Here is an 18285-nt window from a genome sequence, read left to right on the forward strand (position 1 = left end):
CATAGCAGTTAGTGCTTACTGTGATCATTCATCAAAAATGCATCACAAAACAAGACAACAGCATTTTCAGCATTTTGTCAGCAGATCAGCTGAACAAGAAGACAAGTATTCTTTATTGTGAGTTTGTTTGGCTGCACTATAAACAGATACACAAGTTGCTCTGCTGTTCTGTTATAGAGAGTGTTGAATCAGCTTGCTCAACCTCATATGTTTACATGCTATTTTTAAGTTTGTCCTCTATTTCCTTCTTTGCAATATCATCTTACTAGTGATGCTGCAATGTCCCAGTTTCTCCATGGGGACCTCACAAGTTTCTTCTTATCTTCACAAGCAAAACAGGGAAACAGCAGGCAGGCACACTGACATGGGAAACAATTCAAGAAGGGCATGAGTAACACTTTGAAGTGTTGTTTCGTTTCTGTAGTACAGTCCTCCTACTGTTCATTCATCTATTCACTACTCTCACATGTCCCTTTGGCATTGTTATGCACAGTGTAGTGGGCATGGTGCCAGAGTGGGAGGAGAGGGTCGAAGAGACGGGAGTTTCATGAAAAGGAGGCAGCACAAGATGAGGTGTTGGTATTTTGGTGAAAACTAACTCTTTGATGTTGCACTGACATTTACTTCCAGTAGTGAAGAGAATACCAGAAAGCTCCTGCCACACTTGTAACAGTGAATGACATGAACAATTACAATAAAATACTATATTCAGAGCCTGACCATTCAATATTTGAGAGTTCACTTAAATTTTGGTATGAAGGAATTGTGACCAAGATTCTGCATGTACTGAGCCAGATATTTTACAGTTGAAAAAAAAAACATGTCAGTTCTCTCAGATGGACAAAAATATGAAATAGAGGCACTTTCTATAGTGAATGACCGAAAACTTATAATTGGAATGTCTGCATTAGTTATTTCTTTTTTCCTATCTAGCTGATATGGATATATCTGCAAATTGGCTAATATCTGTATAATACATATGGCAGTTACCTGGCACAGCTGGCATCACATAGCTGTGCAGAATGCATCTGGGCCCAGTTTATGTCACATATGTATTACCATATCATATTGCTCCGTGGTCTTTGCAATTATACCATTCAAATGGAGCTCATGGAGTTTAGATGGCTGAACAAAGTTCTGGTGAATGGTGACTATAGATGCAGTTAGGAACTGATGAGATTTCCACATATTGCAGACCAATTTACAGAGCTTGTCAAAGGTCTCAGCGTTATAACGTTAAAGCTGCATTTACAGGAGGGGGACATCTTGCTTCTTGCTAACTTTGTACTTACAACTTCCCTTCCATTTTGATAAATTCTGGGTTTTTTAATGAGAGAGAGGGAGTAGATGTCATTTAAAGGGGGTTTTTTTTTGTCATAAAACATGTCTGAAGGGGAGCCTTAACCATAAGTGTTAAATCAGAAATAGTTTGATTTTTGAAATAGTGATGTCATCCTGTCCACAGGGGCGTCAAATCAAGAGACCCTGCCATGTGTTGTTCTGTAGTGCATGGAACAACAAGGTATATTGTCATTTAATTAGGATGACATGTTGGAATGAGAATAAGATTCATAAGGTAGACATATACTGGAATTTCCCTTTAAATCTGCCATGTTGTTGAATTTGGTGTTGTATACAGATCTCTGGCTGCAGTGTTTGGACTTTGTCTTTCTGTCTGTCCTCTTCCCTGCTCCCTCACACACTCACATGCAGCATATTGACAATGCACTTGCATGTGCAATTTCAGCTATCTTGTAACCCCCCTCGTCTCTAAAGAGGGTTGCTGGTCCCAAGGGTCATTTTCCTTGATACTGGCCTTTGTACTCCCTGGAAAAGTCCTAGTTATGCAGTTTAGTATGCATAGGCAGCACTGCATTAGCCTCAGGACAACGGGAATGTGAGGGAGTTATGGTAATAGAGGACAGATTTAGAGGAAGTACACATACACTGGAGGAAAAAGACAAGAAAGGGAGAGCAGTACAGTGCATCTCCTTTTTACCACGACATGTTATGTAATACTAACCTCAATATGAGCCTTTTAAAAATGGAGCATCAGAATCGTGTATACCAGCTAGGAATAAACAGATATTGGATAACAGATGCTGTAGGTTTCCCCACAGGATAATTCATGTTCTGGGTGATATCCTAAGGTTTAGTCTAGCACCACCATGAGGCCAAAGTTTCCCCCGAACCAATAATATAATAATAATACGCTGCTGCATGCTATCTCAAAAGAATAGCTAGATTTCCATCACATTTTCTGTGGATATTGATGATTCAAATTGTTGACTTTGTACACAACATGGAAAAAACTGGCTAGATATCAATGGAATTTTCTGGTTACAGTAGGCTCACTGCTGTAATGGTCATTAACCCTTTAGGTTATAATGACACCATGACCCGCTCAAGCACCCTTGAGTAAAGGTGTGATAACTGCAATATAGTGATGACATCATGACGGTTTCTGTGGCTTGAGCTGTCAGAATTTAAATTGAATGTTAATTTCATTGCTTTCAGGCTCTGATTTCATTAATGGCACTGATGCGTTAATATATTCAGTTTAGTTCAGGGCCGTGAACAGACATGTTGGGGGGCAGGTGCTCAAGCGAAAAAAAAGGGCACTGATAACTGAACACATGAATTCACATTACATGTCCACACACACTGTGTCTCATCAGAGCAAATCCTGCAGTTTTTTAAGAATAGGATCCACTTGAACTAGATCTAAATCTACATTTTTACATTCAGGAAGTAAAAGTTCATCAGGTTGACCTTTGAGTCCTGTTCACCAATAAATTGGTCTTTCTCAAAGTGGAAACGCCTCAGAGAATGAAAATGAAAACTATCAGTCTCGTTGTCCTGCTTCAGCTGAACTAGAGAGGAAACTGCAGACAGAGACGGGATAGAAAGAGGAGGAAGAGGAATCATACCACCTAAAGATGGCCAGCAGAGTGTGATTTAAGTGCATAGCATGAAGGGGGAGGAAGGGGGAGGTGTGTGTGTGAGTGGAGGGGCATCTTAAAGCCTATATCCCCCAAAATCCGTTGGAGCCTGAATACTGCTGAGAAGAGAGGAGAGGAGAAAGAAGGAGAAGAGAGGAGTTTCAGTTGCCTGACAAAGGAACTAACCAGTGTACTGGAGTTCACTCGTCTACATTGACAATGCTATTTTACACCAGACTAGCCTGCTTGTTGTTAAGCTTAATGGTGGGTTATTGCCTAAGTTAGGCTGGCTGTATTGAGATGTTTTAATAGTGGTTATTGTTAACTTGCTGTCACCAAGGAAGGCAGGTCAGGGAGACGTGGATCATGCTGCTCCACAGGGCACTCAATTTGTGTGCGTTAACTGTGGTGGCTGTGACAAGTTGAAGAGGGAGGGGTAGGGGCCCGTGCAGTTTCACAGAATTAGAACTCAAATGCAGTTGTCGGGCACTGCAACACGCTTTTAATTGAGAATTGATGCCATGGACAAATTTAAAACTAAAATTTAAAATTAGAAAAAGAAAAAAAAATGTCTTGCAAAAGTGTCACTTATCTAATCAGAGGCTGAAAGGGCAGGTGCTTGAGTATCACCTGGGGTTTATCTGTGCACGTGCCTGGTTCACTTTAAGATTTTGTATTAATGCTTGTTTGTTTGGCAGCTTAGGGTCTCCTGAAAACACAACAGTGACACATTACTTCACACAGTTATCGCAAACATGTTAGACTTGACTTTGTTTGAGTCATTTTTCTGTCCACCTGATGAATTTGAAGTCCAATATTCACTCTGTTGTTGCTCTCACTTACTGAGGGAAATATCTGGCTTTTCAGCTGCTAAAATGTTCCACCAGCAGTTCACCAACTAGTCACTATGTGTGTCTGCTATTGGATGCTGGGGGAGAGTGAATCAAAAACCAACACTATGTGCTGAAAAATGCTAAAGCCATAAAGATTGCTTGATAATACTATGACTCATTTAACTTACATAGTTGCAACACATAGTAATATGATCCATTGTTAATAAAAATATTAATTAGTGCAGCTTTAACACTTTATACAATAGTAGTGAAGAAGTGGATTAAGCTGCATGTGTGTTTTGAGAAGTTTCTACAAAGATCTTCAGGGCAAACAGAAACAGGACCTAAATTCAGGCAAAAGGCCATGACAGGTTGATAAAAAGGGGCTTTAATAATTGAAATCCCCCAAAACAGGCTTACAGGTAACAAAAAGGCAGTCCAACAGGCAAATGAGTCCAAAGGGGCAAGGCAGGTGGACAGGTCACAAACAGGCAGAGGTCAAAAACACAGGTAGCAGATAATCAGACAGGGATATGAGGAACAGGGAAACAGGTTCAGGGTAGAAGGAACAGGTAACTAAGTCACATTGACAAACTGGCAGGGAATGGATGGCAGAGGACTGCTATATAAGCTTCTGGGGCTGATGAGATAATGGGCAGCAGGTGAAGATAAGTGGGGATTGGCAACAGGTGAGCAGGTGGGTGTGGGAACCAGGCAAGAAAGTCGGGGGTATCTGGTGGACATGTGGAGAGTGACAAAACCAAGGGGAGAGAGAGTTTGAGGCCGAAGGCAGGGGCAGAGGCAGCATGAGCAAAGGAAACAATATAAACAGAACCAAGGCAAGAATTGTGACAATTTTCATATTGCCATGAAAAAGTAGCCCTTTTGAGATCCAGTATAGCCACTGTGGATCCATGATGCCACGGCCTCCAATCCCTGTAAAAGAACAAATTACAAACTTTTTTTAGTATTTCAAAAGATACATTTTTTGGATAAAGTATGATGAAGCTCTGCTTCAATGGTACAAACACGAGGAAGGTGAGCAGTCGCCCTTTTCCTTTAACAAGTACAGTATGTTCTCTCTTCGGATAAAGCAGGAGCTGCACTCCATCATGTTGTAGCAGTCCTACACCACCCGAGGGCAGAGCAGGACAAAACATCTCAGGAAAGTCTAAAATTGAAAATCAGAATGGATTACCAAAAAACAGGAGATGTTCAAATGTATTTGTGCTTTTTTGTGTGTGTACACACACATTCTGGCATATGAGTGTGCTACCTTTGGACTCAAAAGTAGACATACACAAGTACATTTTGTACTGGAAAATGACTTCTTCACAGATGTAGTGTGGGCTCCTGAGAGAGCAGATCAACCATTAATGAAAAAAGTAGCTTCTGATTTGTTCTGTTATTATAGTGGAAAAGCCCTTTACTAATGTGTAATTAATGTGTATAACTGCATATCGACTCATTATGAATTTAGAAACCCATGAGCCTTTAATAATGACTCACCCACACTTTAATAAGCCATCAATATTCAGCTGTAGATGTTATACTGTAAGTTATCAATAAATGTTTTTTCCCAGAAGGTGCTCAAACAGTCATCAGAGGGGCTTTTGTAAAGAAATAAGAGCTGCTTACAGAGACAAAGCAAAATATGCACAAGATAGCAACTCAAAAACATTTCCTTATTAATGGCTTAATACTAATCTATAAAGTTTTCATGAATCATTTATTAACCATTATAGTTATCAGTATATTTACAAACCCACAAAGCCTTTTTAATATATGTCTCATTTGAAATTGGGATTCGAAATTCAGTAAAAATTGTTTTTGAGTTTTTAATAAAACTCTAAAACTTTTAATAAAACAATTAGACACCCGGTACATTTTAAAAGAGCTCATTAAACAGAGCTACTGTGGCATTTCTGCTTTAATTTTCACAAAGATGTTTTGTTTACATCGTAGACGCAGCTGAGTCACTGTTAGAGTTCAGACATTGCTTTGGAAGAATTGAACTCCTTTGTCTGTACACAGCAGGAGTCAGTCTGTAACACTTACAATGAGACTTTCTTTTCCACTCTTTGATCAGTTATTGAATTCCTCATTTAGAGGCAACAATGTCCAGTACAGTGGGTGTGGTGTATGTCTTGGGTTGCTAAACCACTTGTATAATTGTATTTGTTGAGACTTTTAGTGTCATATGATGCTGTTTCAGTAGCTTCTCCACCCTGACAAGAATAAAACTCTGGTGCATACATTACAAACTGTAAGCTCTTACATTTTGGGCTATATGAATACATTAACTTAAATTATTGATGTTAATGTTTAGTTTAATTAGCTCCAGAGCACACTGTTTGGCATCACATGCAGTATGTACTCTGTATCAGCTTGTTGCAGTGCTTCACTGAGTCTAAATCACACCTATCTCCAGGGAAATAAGTCATATTTCATGAGCATCATTTTATACACATTCTCCTGTAATTTCACCCAATATACACTATTGTTTGAGCAACAGACGTCTGTGGGATTAAAGAGGTTAAATTATTGAGTATCTAAACCAAACTTGTCAATCAGTCCTCCACTGGTTGAGGATGCACATCCTCGGATAAACTCCTGAGCCTTTAATGGAAACGGACTGCAGGCATTATCATGGGAACTATTATATAGTGCTTCAGCCTGATACTCTGTTTGAAGTTGAAAGCACATCTAATTGCTCACTGCATGAGCTGGAACACCATACCCACAACCCACCTCCTGCAAAACATCATTCAAAATTGATCATTAGTAGATAAAAAAGCTATTGTACTTCATTTAGCATTTATTATCCTTTACACGTGATATGTGGGCTGACTTCATAACACTTACAGTCTCATTGTATGACACAGTTCACTTAAACAGGCAGCTGAGTGGAGGAGGTGCAACATCTAAGATTTCAGGTTCAACAGCTTTACTAATTTTAACTTCTAAGCGATGTGCACAAAATGTTAAGTTAGTCTTCAAGGACAGGTTCACAGTTTTTCAAGTCTGTCTTAAAGAGGTTTTCCTCGCTGTAATCGTTCCTCCTGTTCATACAGGCTATTAAAAGATCCCCCTCAACTGTGCCTTCAATGTAAGTGATGGAGGCCAAAATGCACAGTGTGTCCACACAGTCATTTTGTGCAAAAATACATCTAAAAGTTGATGTGAAGCTTATATGAGGCTTCAGCAGTCTGGGTTAGTCATATCAAGTGGATATCTGCCACATTTACAGTCTTTTTAACATCAAATTCCCTCTTTGTGTTTCCCTGTTGAGCTGTGGTGGAAATATATAACAAAAAGAGAGACTTTGGCACTAAAAAGACTGTAACGATGAAAGCTATCTACTTGATTTGACTCATTTGGACAGCTGAAGCTTCATATTAAATTTTTAAATACATTTTTTCACAGAAGGAGGACTGTGGATTTTGGCCTCCATCACTTACATTGTAAGTGCATCATAAAGAGATCTTCTAATGGTTAGTATGAACAGGAGGAATGATTACAGCAAGAAAAACATGTTTCAGTGTTCATTTGGGCTCCTGACTGTTGTTTTAAGCCACACATGTGAAAATGTGAGCCCATCCTTTAACATGCAATTTTGTCATAACAGCCTTTTAGATTGTCTGGTCGGTTAAAGGGGTTCTTCACTGATTTTACAAATCAAAGTTCATTCACCTTCTAGTCTTGTTAGTACTATTCAACTTGTGAAAACCACAGTACAATATATTTTTGTCTCTGGTGGAGCCTGTTATAAAGTGGGGGTTTGGAGTTTGAAAAATGTGACTGTTTACCAGGCAGGAGGGGTGTAACCAAAGAAGCTGCTGAGTTGCATCATGGGACATGTAGGTTTCAGTGTTTTTAGAGATTTTACTAACTTATAAAATATTAAAATTACAAAATGTCTGACATGCTAGCAATTTTTGAATCAGGAAGACCTCTCAAGTCATTTGGCAAAACCTTTGTTGAGGCAGCTTTTAATTTTTGTGCTCCAAGCTGCTGGGACAACTCTAGAGCAGATGAAAGTACTGTACTATCTTTAAACATAAACTCAACACCTCTTTAGCTTAATTTTTAAGATTTTGATTAGACTATTTTATTCCACACTTTATTTTTTTTATGTATTCTGTTATTTCTTTATATTTAAAATATCTGTGCCTCTGCTGTACTGACTTTTACCATTCTTCTTTTAATCTTTCACTCACAAGCCCCACAATTTGATGGAAGTGCAACAATACATTGCTGGAGCGCCCCTTTAAAAAGAGATGTCTTCATAATGACTCATCTTATATCATGGTTTTAACCTACCGGTTGATTTACAGTAATGTCTGGAAAATGTAAATGAAAAACAGTAAGTAAAGAATAATGTACGTTCAGGATAATGTTATACTTGATGGAAAATTAGTACATTTTCTATGGTTTTCTACAGCAGGAAAGAAAAGTTATAATATGAGATGCCAAGGTCAAGCTGTATTTCATATTATCTTGATTATTAAAGTACACAAAGTTAAAGCTATTTATCACACTCCCAGTATCATCTTGACCATGATTTCCTCATGAGTTACATTATTTTTTATTCTTCTGTCTCCATCTAGTGGAGTGAAATCATAAGTACACTACCACAGACTAAGTAAACTTTTCAAATGGCCACACAATCAGTCAATAAGGAGTATGCTTTTTTCCAATGACAAAAAACAGTCAATGCACAGTTGTTCTAAAACACAATAATCCTTACCTGTCTTGGTTTAATAATTACTCCTATTTTGTTGACATTGGTTTTACTTCCTCATTGTTTGGGGTCACATAGACTGCTTTACTGTATGTGTAAAAGTAATAATAATAATTGCAAATTCAACAAAATTTTCCTTCAAATATTGTATTATTTTCTTCTGACCTGATCAAAACCCAATATGTAGAAATGTATTGTGTGGTAAAATACAGTAATGACTATAACAAGCTGTCTTGTTACAGCAATGTAGTAAGTATTTCATGTTTTTAATATTACATGTGCTATGCATTAAAAAACATTCCTTATGTTTGAAATGTATATTTTAAAGATCCCCCCAAGACATGTATTAAGACAAATAAAAATATTCTGCTTGGAGCAATAATGTATGTCTGATATGGTTTCTCCACAAAAATAGTATAACTATCATGTTAAAATCCTTAAAATGACGCCTATGAATATGTAAATATATTTAAGTTTAACTGCTGGACACAAGATGTCTCCTACTTCACTGTAAAGTGTATTCTCAGTGTTTGTGCACTGGAGGCTTCAAGTTTCCACATCACATTTCCACTGAATACTAGACCACAATTGGCCCCAAACTAGTTGTGATGTCACAAATCATGCTCGAAGGCCTGCCTCTTCAAATCAGATTTTCAGTGAGCTCAGAGAAACTTTCCACTTTCAGCAGATGAATATGAAAACATCCTTTTTGTGTCAAACGCTGCACATACATCATTCTGCACAATGAAGCTCAAACATCCTATTTTAGGACCATGAAGAAAAACACATTTTTGAGTGGGGGTGGGGGGGTGGGGGGGGGGGGGGGGGGGGGGGGGGGGGGGACTTTAAAAATATATATCATCATACAGACACACCACTGTGTCTGTGTATTCTACAATGGCATCAGTTCAAAATCATGTTTATAAAGACATTCTTTTCTTTTAATCTATGAGAGATTTTTTTGATTAAATTCTCATGAAAGATAATTTCTTATAAAAAAGTCAATTGACATCTATGAGGTCTCCTGGACCCCAAACAGAACAAAACCAGTTCAGAGACATCATGATTTTAACATTTACATTTTTTTTTATTGTAAAGGTGGTTTCTTACAAAACAGTCACGTTATAGAGGCAAAGAAAGAGGCCTGAAAACAAAAAAAAGTGAGGCCAAGAAAGTCAGAGAAACAAAAATAGAACTTTGGTGGTGACAAAAAAACAGCAACATAATCTGCTAAGTAATAATCCAAAAAGGTTTTACAGATCATTTTTATCATGGCAACACATTGGAATGCACAATAATGAAAAACAAACAAACATGGGAATAAAGTGTGTTGTAACCAAGGCCCCAGTAACAGTCAGTTGAGCTGTCCTGCAGTTTGTAAGGAATGTTTTCCAAACCATCTCTTTTGCATCCACAACACTGTGACAGTGCAGCACAGCACATGTGTAAGACGTGACACTTCTAAGGCTCCATCTGTGTTTTTAGGGAACCAACAAAGGCAGATACAGTCATTTAGCTATCTGTTTTTAGACAATAACTACAGCTGATAAAGCATAATGTCCAACCAAAAATAATCATCTTTGCACATGCTAAAATAAAGTCTTCTGACAGAGTGAGAGCTATCGCAGGCTTAATGCTACATCAGCTGAAACAACAGATAAACAGCAGTACAGTATATAAAGACTAATTTTAACAGTATAAAACATCTCCATTTAAATGTATCTGTTTATTAGGGAAAGTGGTTTTTAGTAATTACATAGTAGTGTCATTTATAAGTGTTGGTTAGATAGTAGATATACAGTACATCCATGAGTCTTGACAGACTTCCTGTGTTAGCATCTATGTCTTGCAAAAAAAAAAAAAAAGAAATCTTACATCTTCAGTTTAGGCTGTTCATGATTTTTTTTTCTCATGTGAGTAACAGTTGACAGCTTACAATAAGTCATTCAAAGGTTTTCTTGTGACTTTAAAAATATGATTTAGAGGGAAATATATCACTCTTTTCTCAGGATTCCTGGGATTTCTCCCCATAAATGAAGTTTGGTTTCAAACACCCAATAATTAATCCTAAATGCTCTTTATTCACATTTTCTGATGTTATTATTCAGCTTATGTTGTAGGATCTTTGGTGGAAAAAAATGCACATGCCAACAAACTGAATCTTCTGTACTTCTGTTTTTCAGCACACCCTCTTAAAGGTATAGTTTGACTTTTTAGAAAACACGCATATTCACTTTCTTACTAAAAGTTAGATGAAAAGATTGATGACATTCTAATGTTTGTGTGCTTAAAATTAAGCTACAGCCAGCAGGTGGTTAGCTTAGCTTAGCAAAATGACTTGAAACAGGAGGCCTTTTGTAGAGATTAAACAAATGAGATATAATTAGTGTGCTTTAGAGGTGCTGGTAGGTTGATTTGTTACCTTTGGACAAAGCCCAGCTAGCTGTTTCCCTGTTTCCACTCTTTATGCTATGCTAAGCTAACTGGCTGCTAGCTGCAGATTCATATTTATGGTAAAATAGGACATATGTGTATCTCAAAATGTCAAACTACTCCTTTAAGATTTCATTCACAGATTTTGCATGCCACTTAACACTTACTCTAAAAATATTTTGACATTTTAACATGGAAATAGTTGAAAGTAACTGCTACAGCTAATCCACTTATATTATCGCTTATATTTCAGGGTCGGACTACAGCTAAGACAGTTGCATGGTAGCATTAATGACGTTCTTAGGAGGGCGTCTTTTTTGACATGCCAAAAATCCAGGGTTCCTGCTGGTGTTTTTCCTAGAAAATGGAGCAGATGTCATTGAAAATTCCTGGTTAATACTGGATTCCAAATTTCCAGTACTCAACCCTTTTTCAAGCCCCATGGGCCAAAATACTAAAAGTACACACAAGGTAATGATATGTTGATGGGAAAGCTACTGTACTACAATTGTTTTTTCTCTAATTCTTGAAGAGAACATTTTTTTGCAGGACACAGACATCACTCTCTAATACTTCCATAGTGGTCTAAAGAAAAAGTCAGCCTTGTCAGCTAAGTGTCTACAATGGCTTCACTAAAAACACATCATCTTCTCCTCTATTCCCTCTCTTAAGTCTTCCTTCTTTCCTCCTTCTCTATTCATCCAGCTCCCTTTTTCTCCATGACAAACTATCCCATCATCCAACCCTCAACATCCCTGTACACAAAAAAAGTGAATCCCCCTCCTCATCTTTATCAAATAAACCCAGATTACACGCTGCTCCCCTCCTCTCCTCTGTAGCTCAGTAGTGCTCCCTAGCAGGGATGAACATTACAGGCACGGATCTCCTTCCGGTCCTTACAGCTGGCCAGTGAGCCCTTAGCTCTTTTCTTCACCAACATGAAACGCTCCTGGATCCCCCCTCCGCATGGTTTGGTACAGTCCATCCAGCTGGTCCACGGCTGCATCTTGCAACCTGTTGGAACAAATGCTAGACATCTCACCTGTGGTCTCGTGTAGCAGCTTTAATAGGCTACAAATAATGTATAACAGATTATCACCACCAACCTGCCTGTTCTTCCACTGCTGCATCTCTTCCCTGTTTGCCCCTTCTTCTCCTCTTGCCTCCACCTCCCCCTCCTCCTCCTCCTACTATCTCCTTTTGTTTCGTCCGGCACTTCCTAATCTTGCATTTCTTCCTCTGGATGGTCTCGGGACAAGCACTGCCCCCAAACTGCGGCTCCAGTTTGACCATGCGGGTTCGGATGGTGTGTCCTTTACCGCAGGACTTGTTGCACTCTGACCACTCCGACCACTCGGACACCATGCAGTCGATGGCTGGATGGAGGGACAGAATTAAGGAAGAACAGACGGAGAGGTAAAAAACAAGGGGAAATGACAGAAACAGAAGAATAAAGGAGAGTCAGATAATAAAAAAAATGAGAATGATAGACTACGAAAAAAAAATATTATAGCAGTAGGGGGCATGTTAAATAAATATTGAAATGCACTTTAGGCAGTGGTGAGGTGCATTTACTTAAGTACCGTGCTTGAGTATTTCCAGTTTACCTCTCCACATTTCAAAGGAAAATATTGTACTTTATACACATCTACATTTATTTGTTACCTATAGTTACCAATTATTTTCCATATACAAAACCTGTCATCAGTTTATAAAACATTACACTGAGTCATAGATACATTAAACAAATCATCAGTATGTCAAGTGTATGTACAGCATGTGCAACATTAAGATGCTGTTTACACGTCAATGCATCAATAACAATAATCCAATAATATAGTTTATAGTAATATAACATATAAAGGGGGCGTATTAACCTACATAATAAGCACTTTACTCATGATACTTCCTGTATATTTGCACACCTCCTTTTACTTACAGTAACATGTTGAATGCAGGACCTCTACTTGTAATGGAGTATTTTAACACTGTAGTATTGCTACTTTTACTTACGTAAAAGACGAGAATACTTCCTCCACCTCTGACTTTACAGTAATTGTATAGAATAAATCTGGTCAACTAAAGTGTGGCAGGTTTGGAGGACATTAAGTTGACACCCATAATAACAGAATTCTTTTATGTAGTTTAAATAAATAATGTAATTGTACATATATTTACAGTGTTGGCCACTATTTCAGCTATGAAAGCATCTTTCTTGCCAGTATAATGTCTGAGTACTGAGGATGCAGAACAGAATCTATTAGAGCAACATGAGCAGGCAGATGGTCAGGCAGGTTATTAGTGTTAACACTGAGGTGAATGCACCAGAAATCCATTTCTATAGTCCATTGCTTTACAAAACTATGTGCGTGTATGTTGATAAGGAAAGAAGTTCAAAGTTGAACCAGAAAGTACCTCCACAAAATAAAATTGATATTTACAACAAAGTTGGTGTGAAAATGTTAGTTATTCTTTAATTTCACCCACATTAAGTGGTTTATGGTGAAATCACTGCACACCAGGAGGCTTGTATTAATCTTTTACTTAAAGGTCCTGCACACCCACACATAGGTTTTTAGTTTTTAGAAAAGTAGCGGATTAGGCCTCTGCTCAGGTTTAAGGCAGGAAGAGTTACACTGGGAATGATACAATGTCCCCAGACTGTACATATGCTGTACTTGTATAATAAAGGTGTCATTTTTCCCACCTTGACAGGTGCAACAACACTAACAGAACAGTCAGGATGATGTCAGTCAACCCTAACCCACAGTCTACACTGGTGTGAAGGGAATTTAAAAATGTGTCCCTGCTTTTTCCCTATTTATGTAAAGAAATAACACTTCAGTTACTTACGACACTCAGGCAGCATACACTTCTCTGTCTGCTCCAGCTCCTCAGTACACTCTGCAGGATCTGACTTCAGCATCCTCTGACGTGTTCGAATGCCCCGCCCGCACGTCACGCTACACTCACTCCAATCCGACCAGGGTGACAGCATGCACGGGATGGTATCTGTGAGCAAACACACAAGCATCATATCATATCAGTATCGCTCTTATCCGTTACATTGAACTGAATTGAAACGTGAGTGTAAATTGCAGTCATTTACAAACTAATGCTCATGTATATGATCATATAATAAATACATTTTTATAAATAAGTAATTGTTGACTCACGGCATTCTGGCATCATGCATTTCTCCACTTCCTCCACCTCCGTCTTACACATTGATCCATCTACAGGAGGCATCTTCATCATGCGCTCACGTCTTCTCATGCCCAACCCGCAGGTGACGCTGCAAGGATCCCACTCTGCCCACTCAGTCACCACACAGCTGCTGGGTGCTGTGGGGAAAGACAAAACGACACAGGAAAAGACAATATCAGTGTTATTCAGATCAAGTTTCAAGGTTAAACAAGTAGTTTAATTGTTGGGGAATATGTTCATCATCACTATTATCTCTCTTTACTTTTATATCAGAATTTTAAATGAGTCATTTTTTCTACACTAACAAGTCTCAAATTATTTGTGTAGGTTATGTTCCTGCCTCTCGAATAGAGAGAATTGCTCTGATTGAAGTGTCAGTCACAAATGTGGTATGTAAATGGGCTATATGAAAATGAACAGCAATGTCAAAAACTTCAGCAGTGAGTCCAGGTTGTGTGACATTTGAGTCAATGTTTACTGCCAACCAACATCCCCCCCCCCCCGTCACAACATTACCAACCTACAACCTGTCAAACCAAATGAACTTTGCAGAGCTGATTTCATTTGAGTTTGAGTCTTCCAAATGTAGTAAATGTGATAAAAATGGCAAAACCTAAAGATGGGTGCCTACATTACTTTTAATAATGGGCATACAGTAATGCAGTGCTCAGCAAATAGCGGCCCATGGGTCAAATCCAGCCCTGCAGCAAAAATATTTGGCCCCCTGATGAAAGTTTTGACTTTCATGGTTTACATCAAAACTTGCATAATTTTTCACAAATCTACTGTAGATAACAAAATAAACACAAGGTTCCTGTAAATCCCAATTATTGTAATAGAACCAGAGTATAGGAAAACACTGTTTTGAACATGTTTCATGATAAAACAATAGTATGGTTTTAAATTTTACATTTAACAACACAGCTACCAGTAGTGTATATATTAGCTATTGATCCTTCGGTAGTTTGTAAACCAAAAGGTACCAGATAAAGTGGAGCTACATATTAATGCAGTTTAGAACAAAAATTAAAATGCACTCCACTTCATGCACCTGTAGGGTTGAATGTAACTAACATCTGGAAGTACAAGTCATCAGACAGTGAATTGATGCAGTATATACACTACTGTGCAAAAGTTTTAGGCACTAAAAGTAAAGTGAGAATGCTTACAAATATATTGCTATAAATTGTTTTAATTTATCAATTAACTTCTTACAAGGTTGAGTAAACAGCAGAAACCTAAATGAAATCAATATTGGCTGTGAGCAGCTTTGCCTTTAAAACAGCAGCAGTTCTCCTCTGAACACTTTAACACAGTTTTTCATGGTAACTTGCAGGTAGGTTGTTGTAACCATCCTGGAGAATGAATGTTCTTCTGTGGATTTATTATTTAGGCCATCTCAGATGCTTCTTGTTGCTGAAAATAGTTCTTTATGACTCTAACTGTATGCTTGGGGTCATTGTCATGTCATATATAAATTTGGGTCCGATCAGACACCTCCCTGATGGTATTGCATAATGGATAAGAATCTAAACATCTAGGGTGCCTAAAACTTTCGCACAGTACTGTATATGATAAAAATGTAACTGCTGAATCAAGTTAAAAGCAGAGTTGATTTGGCCACATCACAGAGAAAAATGAAGGTAATTTAGAAAATTGCAGTTTCTTGTTCATGCTGCTTTGATTTGTTGAACTTTTAAATGTTAAATTCCTGACAAAAACACTCAGACACCCACTCACACATACAGTATTCAGAAGGACTCACAGCATTCGTCGTTGACGACACACTTCTCTGTCTCCTCAGTGTGGAGCTGGCACAGTGAGCCATCCTCAGGATACTGTTTGACATAACGCTCTCTGGACCTCATCCCCATCCCACAGGACACACTGCAGGCCGACCAGCTGATCCACTCCGACATCATACACGTTGACGGCTCTGTCCACCGGGAAGAGAAAAAAAGAGCAAGATCTACTAAGCAATAGATACTATAAGAAGAATACCTCTTTTCTCTTTGTTAGACATTGGTTATTATGGGGGAAAGTTCTGTATTCTTTGTACTTGAGCGGTGTTTAAAAAAACTTGTTAGTACTGTTAGGATTTGCAGGTGCAGCTTCCTTGCTATTTCTCATTGTTACCAGTACATAAGTAGATCTACTGCTGGACTAAACCATTTATTTCAATGAAGCTAGTTTTGGTCAAACAAAACAAAGGAGTCAAAATATCCCAGTGTTCCATATAGATTTAATTAAAAACAGCTAAAGTAGTATGTTAACAGTCAACCACTCAGTTAACTGGTTTCATAAGTGCATTTAACCGGTTTCATAAGTGCAACATGTGTAGAGATACATAAAGGGGAGCAACACAATGTGAATGAAAATTGTGATTAAGAGGGTTCATAACTGAATTTATTGATTTGGTACCCAGAGCCAGTCATGATAACTGGATGAATTATTCATAAGCTAAGGAACAGTGTGTTTGTAGCTCCTTCAGCTATGGATATCGCATATTTTATGAAAGGAAAGGAGACACTGGCATCCCAGAGTTTTTTGCCCCAGTGATGTTTAAAAGACTATTTACAATTTTCAGTCACACACAGAGACCACTTTGCACTGTTTAATGACCAAGATGGACAACGGGATATGTGATTTAATTTTCAGTTCCAACAAGTAACATTTTTCAGTGGATCGACTATGCATAACAGCCTACATAATATGACATGGAGACAACGCCCAGTACAAGTGTAACTGGAAAATTGTAGTTTCATCTTCTATCAGAACTAAAGCAGCCATTTATTATTTCCTCCCTATGCTTTCCTTGGTCACATGATGTTTTTTATAAATGTAAAGTGTTCAGGAAAACAACATACATACTTCATATACTGTAATTAGGGCTGTGACTAATAATTCTTTTTATTATATATTTATCTGCCGTTTATTTTCTCCACCAGTTGTCTGGTCTATAAAACATCAGAAAACTGTGAAAAAGGTCCCTCCCAGTGTCCCAGACTACAATTTGATGTCTTCAAATGTCCAAAACACAAAGATATCCAATTTACTATAATGTAAGGTCAAGAAGAAGCAGCAAAATCTCACATTTGAGAACCTGCAACCATTGAAATTGGGGGGATCCAACCATCGCCCCACCTTCAACGGCCAACCCACTCTACCACCTCCCACAAAGAACATAAAGGTGCAATGGTATGGACGACAAAAATTACTAATAAATGAATACATAAATAAATCCTGAAATGAATAAATAAATAACATTTTAAATTGTAAATGACAACTACACATGTACTTTATAAACAAATGATGATGAAATATATAAGTAAAGCATAATTGAGTGAAGAAATGCATAATAATAAATCAATGTTGGTAATTCATGCAAACAAATAATGTTGCTTTGTTGATTGTTGATTTAATTTATTTCTACAATTCTACACATATACATGCACTGATTTCTTTATTTCTGTGTGTTACTGAAGTAGGCAGTGATATCCTCCCTGTAAAGTAAAATCGATTACTTTGCCTTGCTAGTGGTTAATAAAGCTAAGCTGACTGTTACACCTGCTACAAGTGTTAGCTAGCTGCAAGATCAATCGTCCTTTACAGGGAGGTTAGTTCAAAGTTGGAAAGTGCCATTTCCAAAAAAGCTCTTCCTCAGAAACTGCTTCAACTCTCTTTTAATAAGGTAGTAGCCTGAGGGACAGTCAGCATGGGCCTGAGAAAGTGGAAGTCAATATGTATGACCCTGGCTTGTATCAGCTGAAAAAAGAACTGCAGCTTCTCAGGCTTAACAGGGCTTCACTCTGGTGTATTTTATCACTATTAGCCAGCATGGTGCTTCAAGATCTCCCTGTTCTTCACTTACAAAGAGCCACTGTGCAAGTCTAACTGCCCCTCATTGTTGTCTTCTTTAAATGGCTTTTCTTAGAGTGGAGCTTTGGTGCAGATAGTATATTAAAAGTGAGAAAAAGAGACTGTGAAAAAGAGACGATTATGCCAGAACAGACCTTGCAAATAGGATTTTTTTTTTATTTTTTATTTTTAGAAATGATGGATGAACTTTGAGCAACATAGCATGGATTTTCTTTGACTCGGAAAACTTGACTCTCTTACACTCTCT

General features: G+C 38.0%; 1 protein-coding gene across 4 annotated transcripts in view; it reads right to left on the reverse strand.

Moving 5' to 3' along the window:
* Positions 1 to 9582: 9582 nt before the first annotated feature.
* LOC121896922 (spondin-1-like) overlaps positions 9583 to 18285 on the reverse strand; it is a 98038-nt gene continuing 89335 nt past the window's right edge. For all 4 annotated transcript variants that reach the window (XM_042411011.1, XM_042411012.1, XM_042411013.1 and 1 more), the window contains 5 exons: positions 15925 to 16095; positions 14129 to 14296; positions 13806 to 13964; positions 12059 to 12328; positions 9583 to 11966 (listed from right to left, as the gene is read on the reverse strand). In XM_042411011.1, the coding sequence (XP_042266945.1) occupies positions 11806 to 11966; positions 12059 to 12328; positions 13806 to 13964; positions 14129 to 14296; positions 15925 to 16095 (929 nt within the window). In that variant the 3' untranslated portion in view covers positions 9583 to 11805. The remainder of the gene's footprint in view (positions 11967 to 12058; positions 12329 to 13805; positions 13965 to 14128; positions 14297 to 15924; positions 16096 to 18285) is intronic.

Source organism: Thunnus maccoyii, chromosome 5 (assembly GCF_910596095.1).
Source record: "Thunnus maccoyii chromosome 5, fThuMac1.1, whole genome shotgun sequence".
In the NCBI taxonomy this organism is placed as follows: domain Eukaryota; kingdom Metazoa; phylum Chordata; class Actinopteri; order Scombriformes; family Scombridae; genus Thunnus; species Thunnus maccoyii.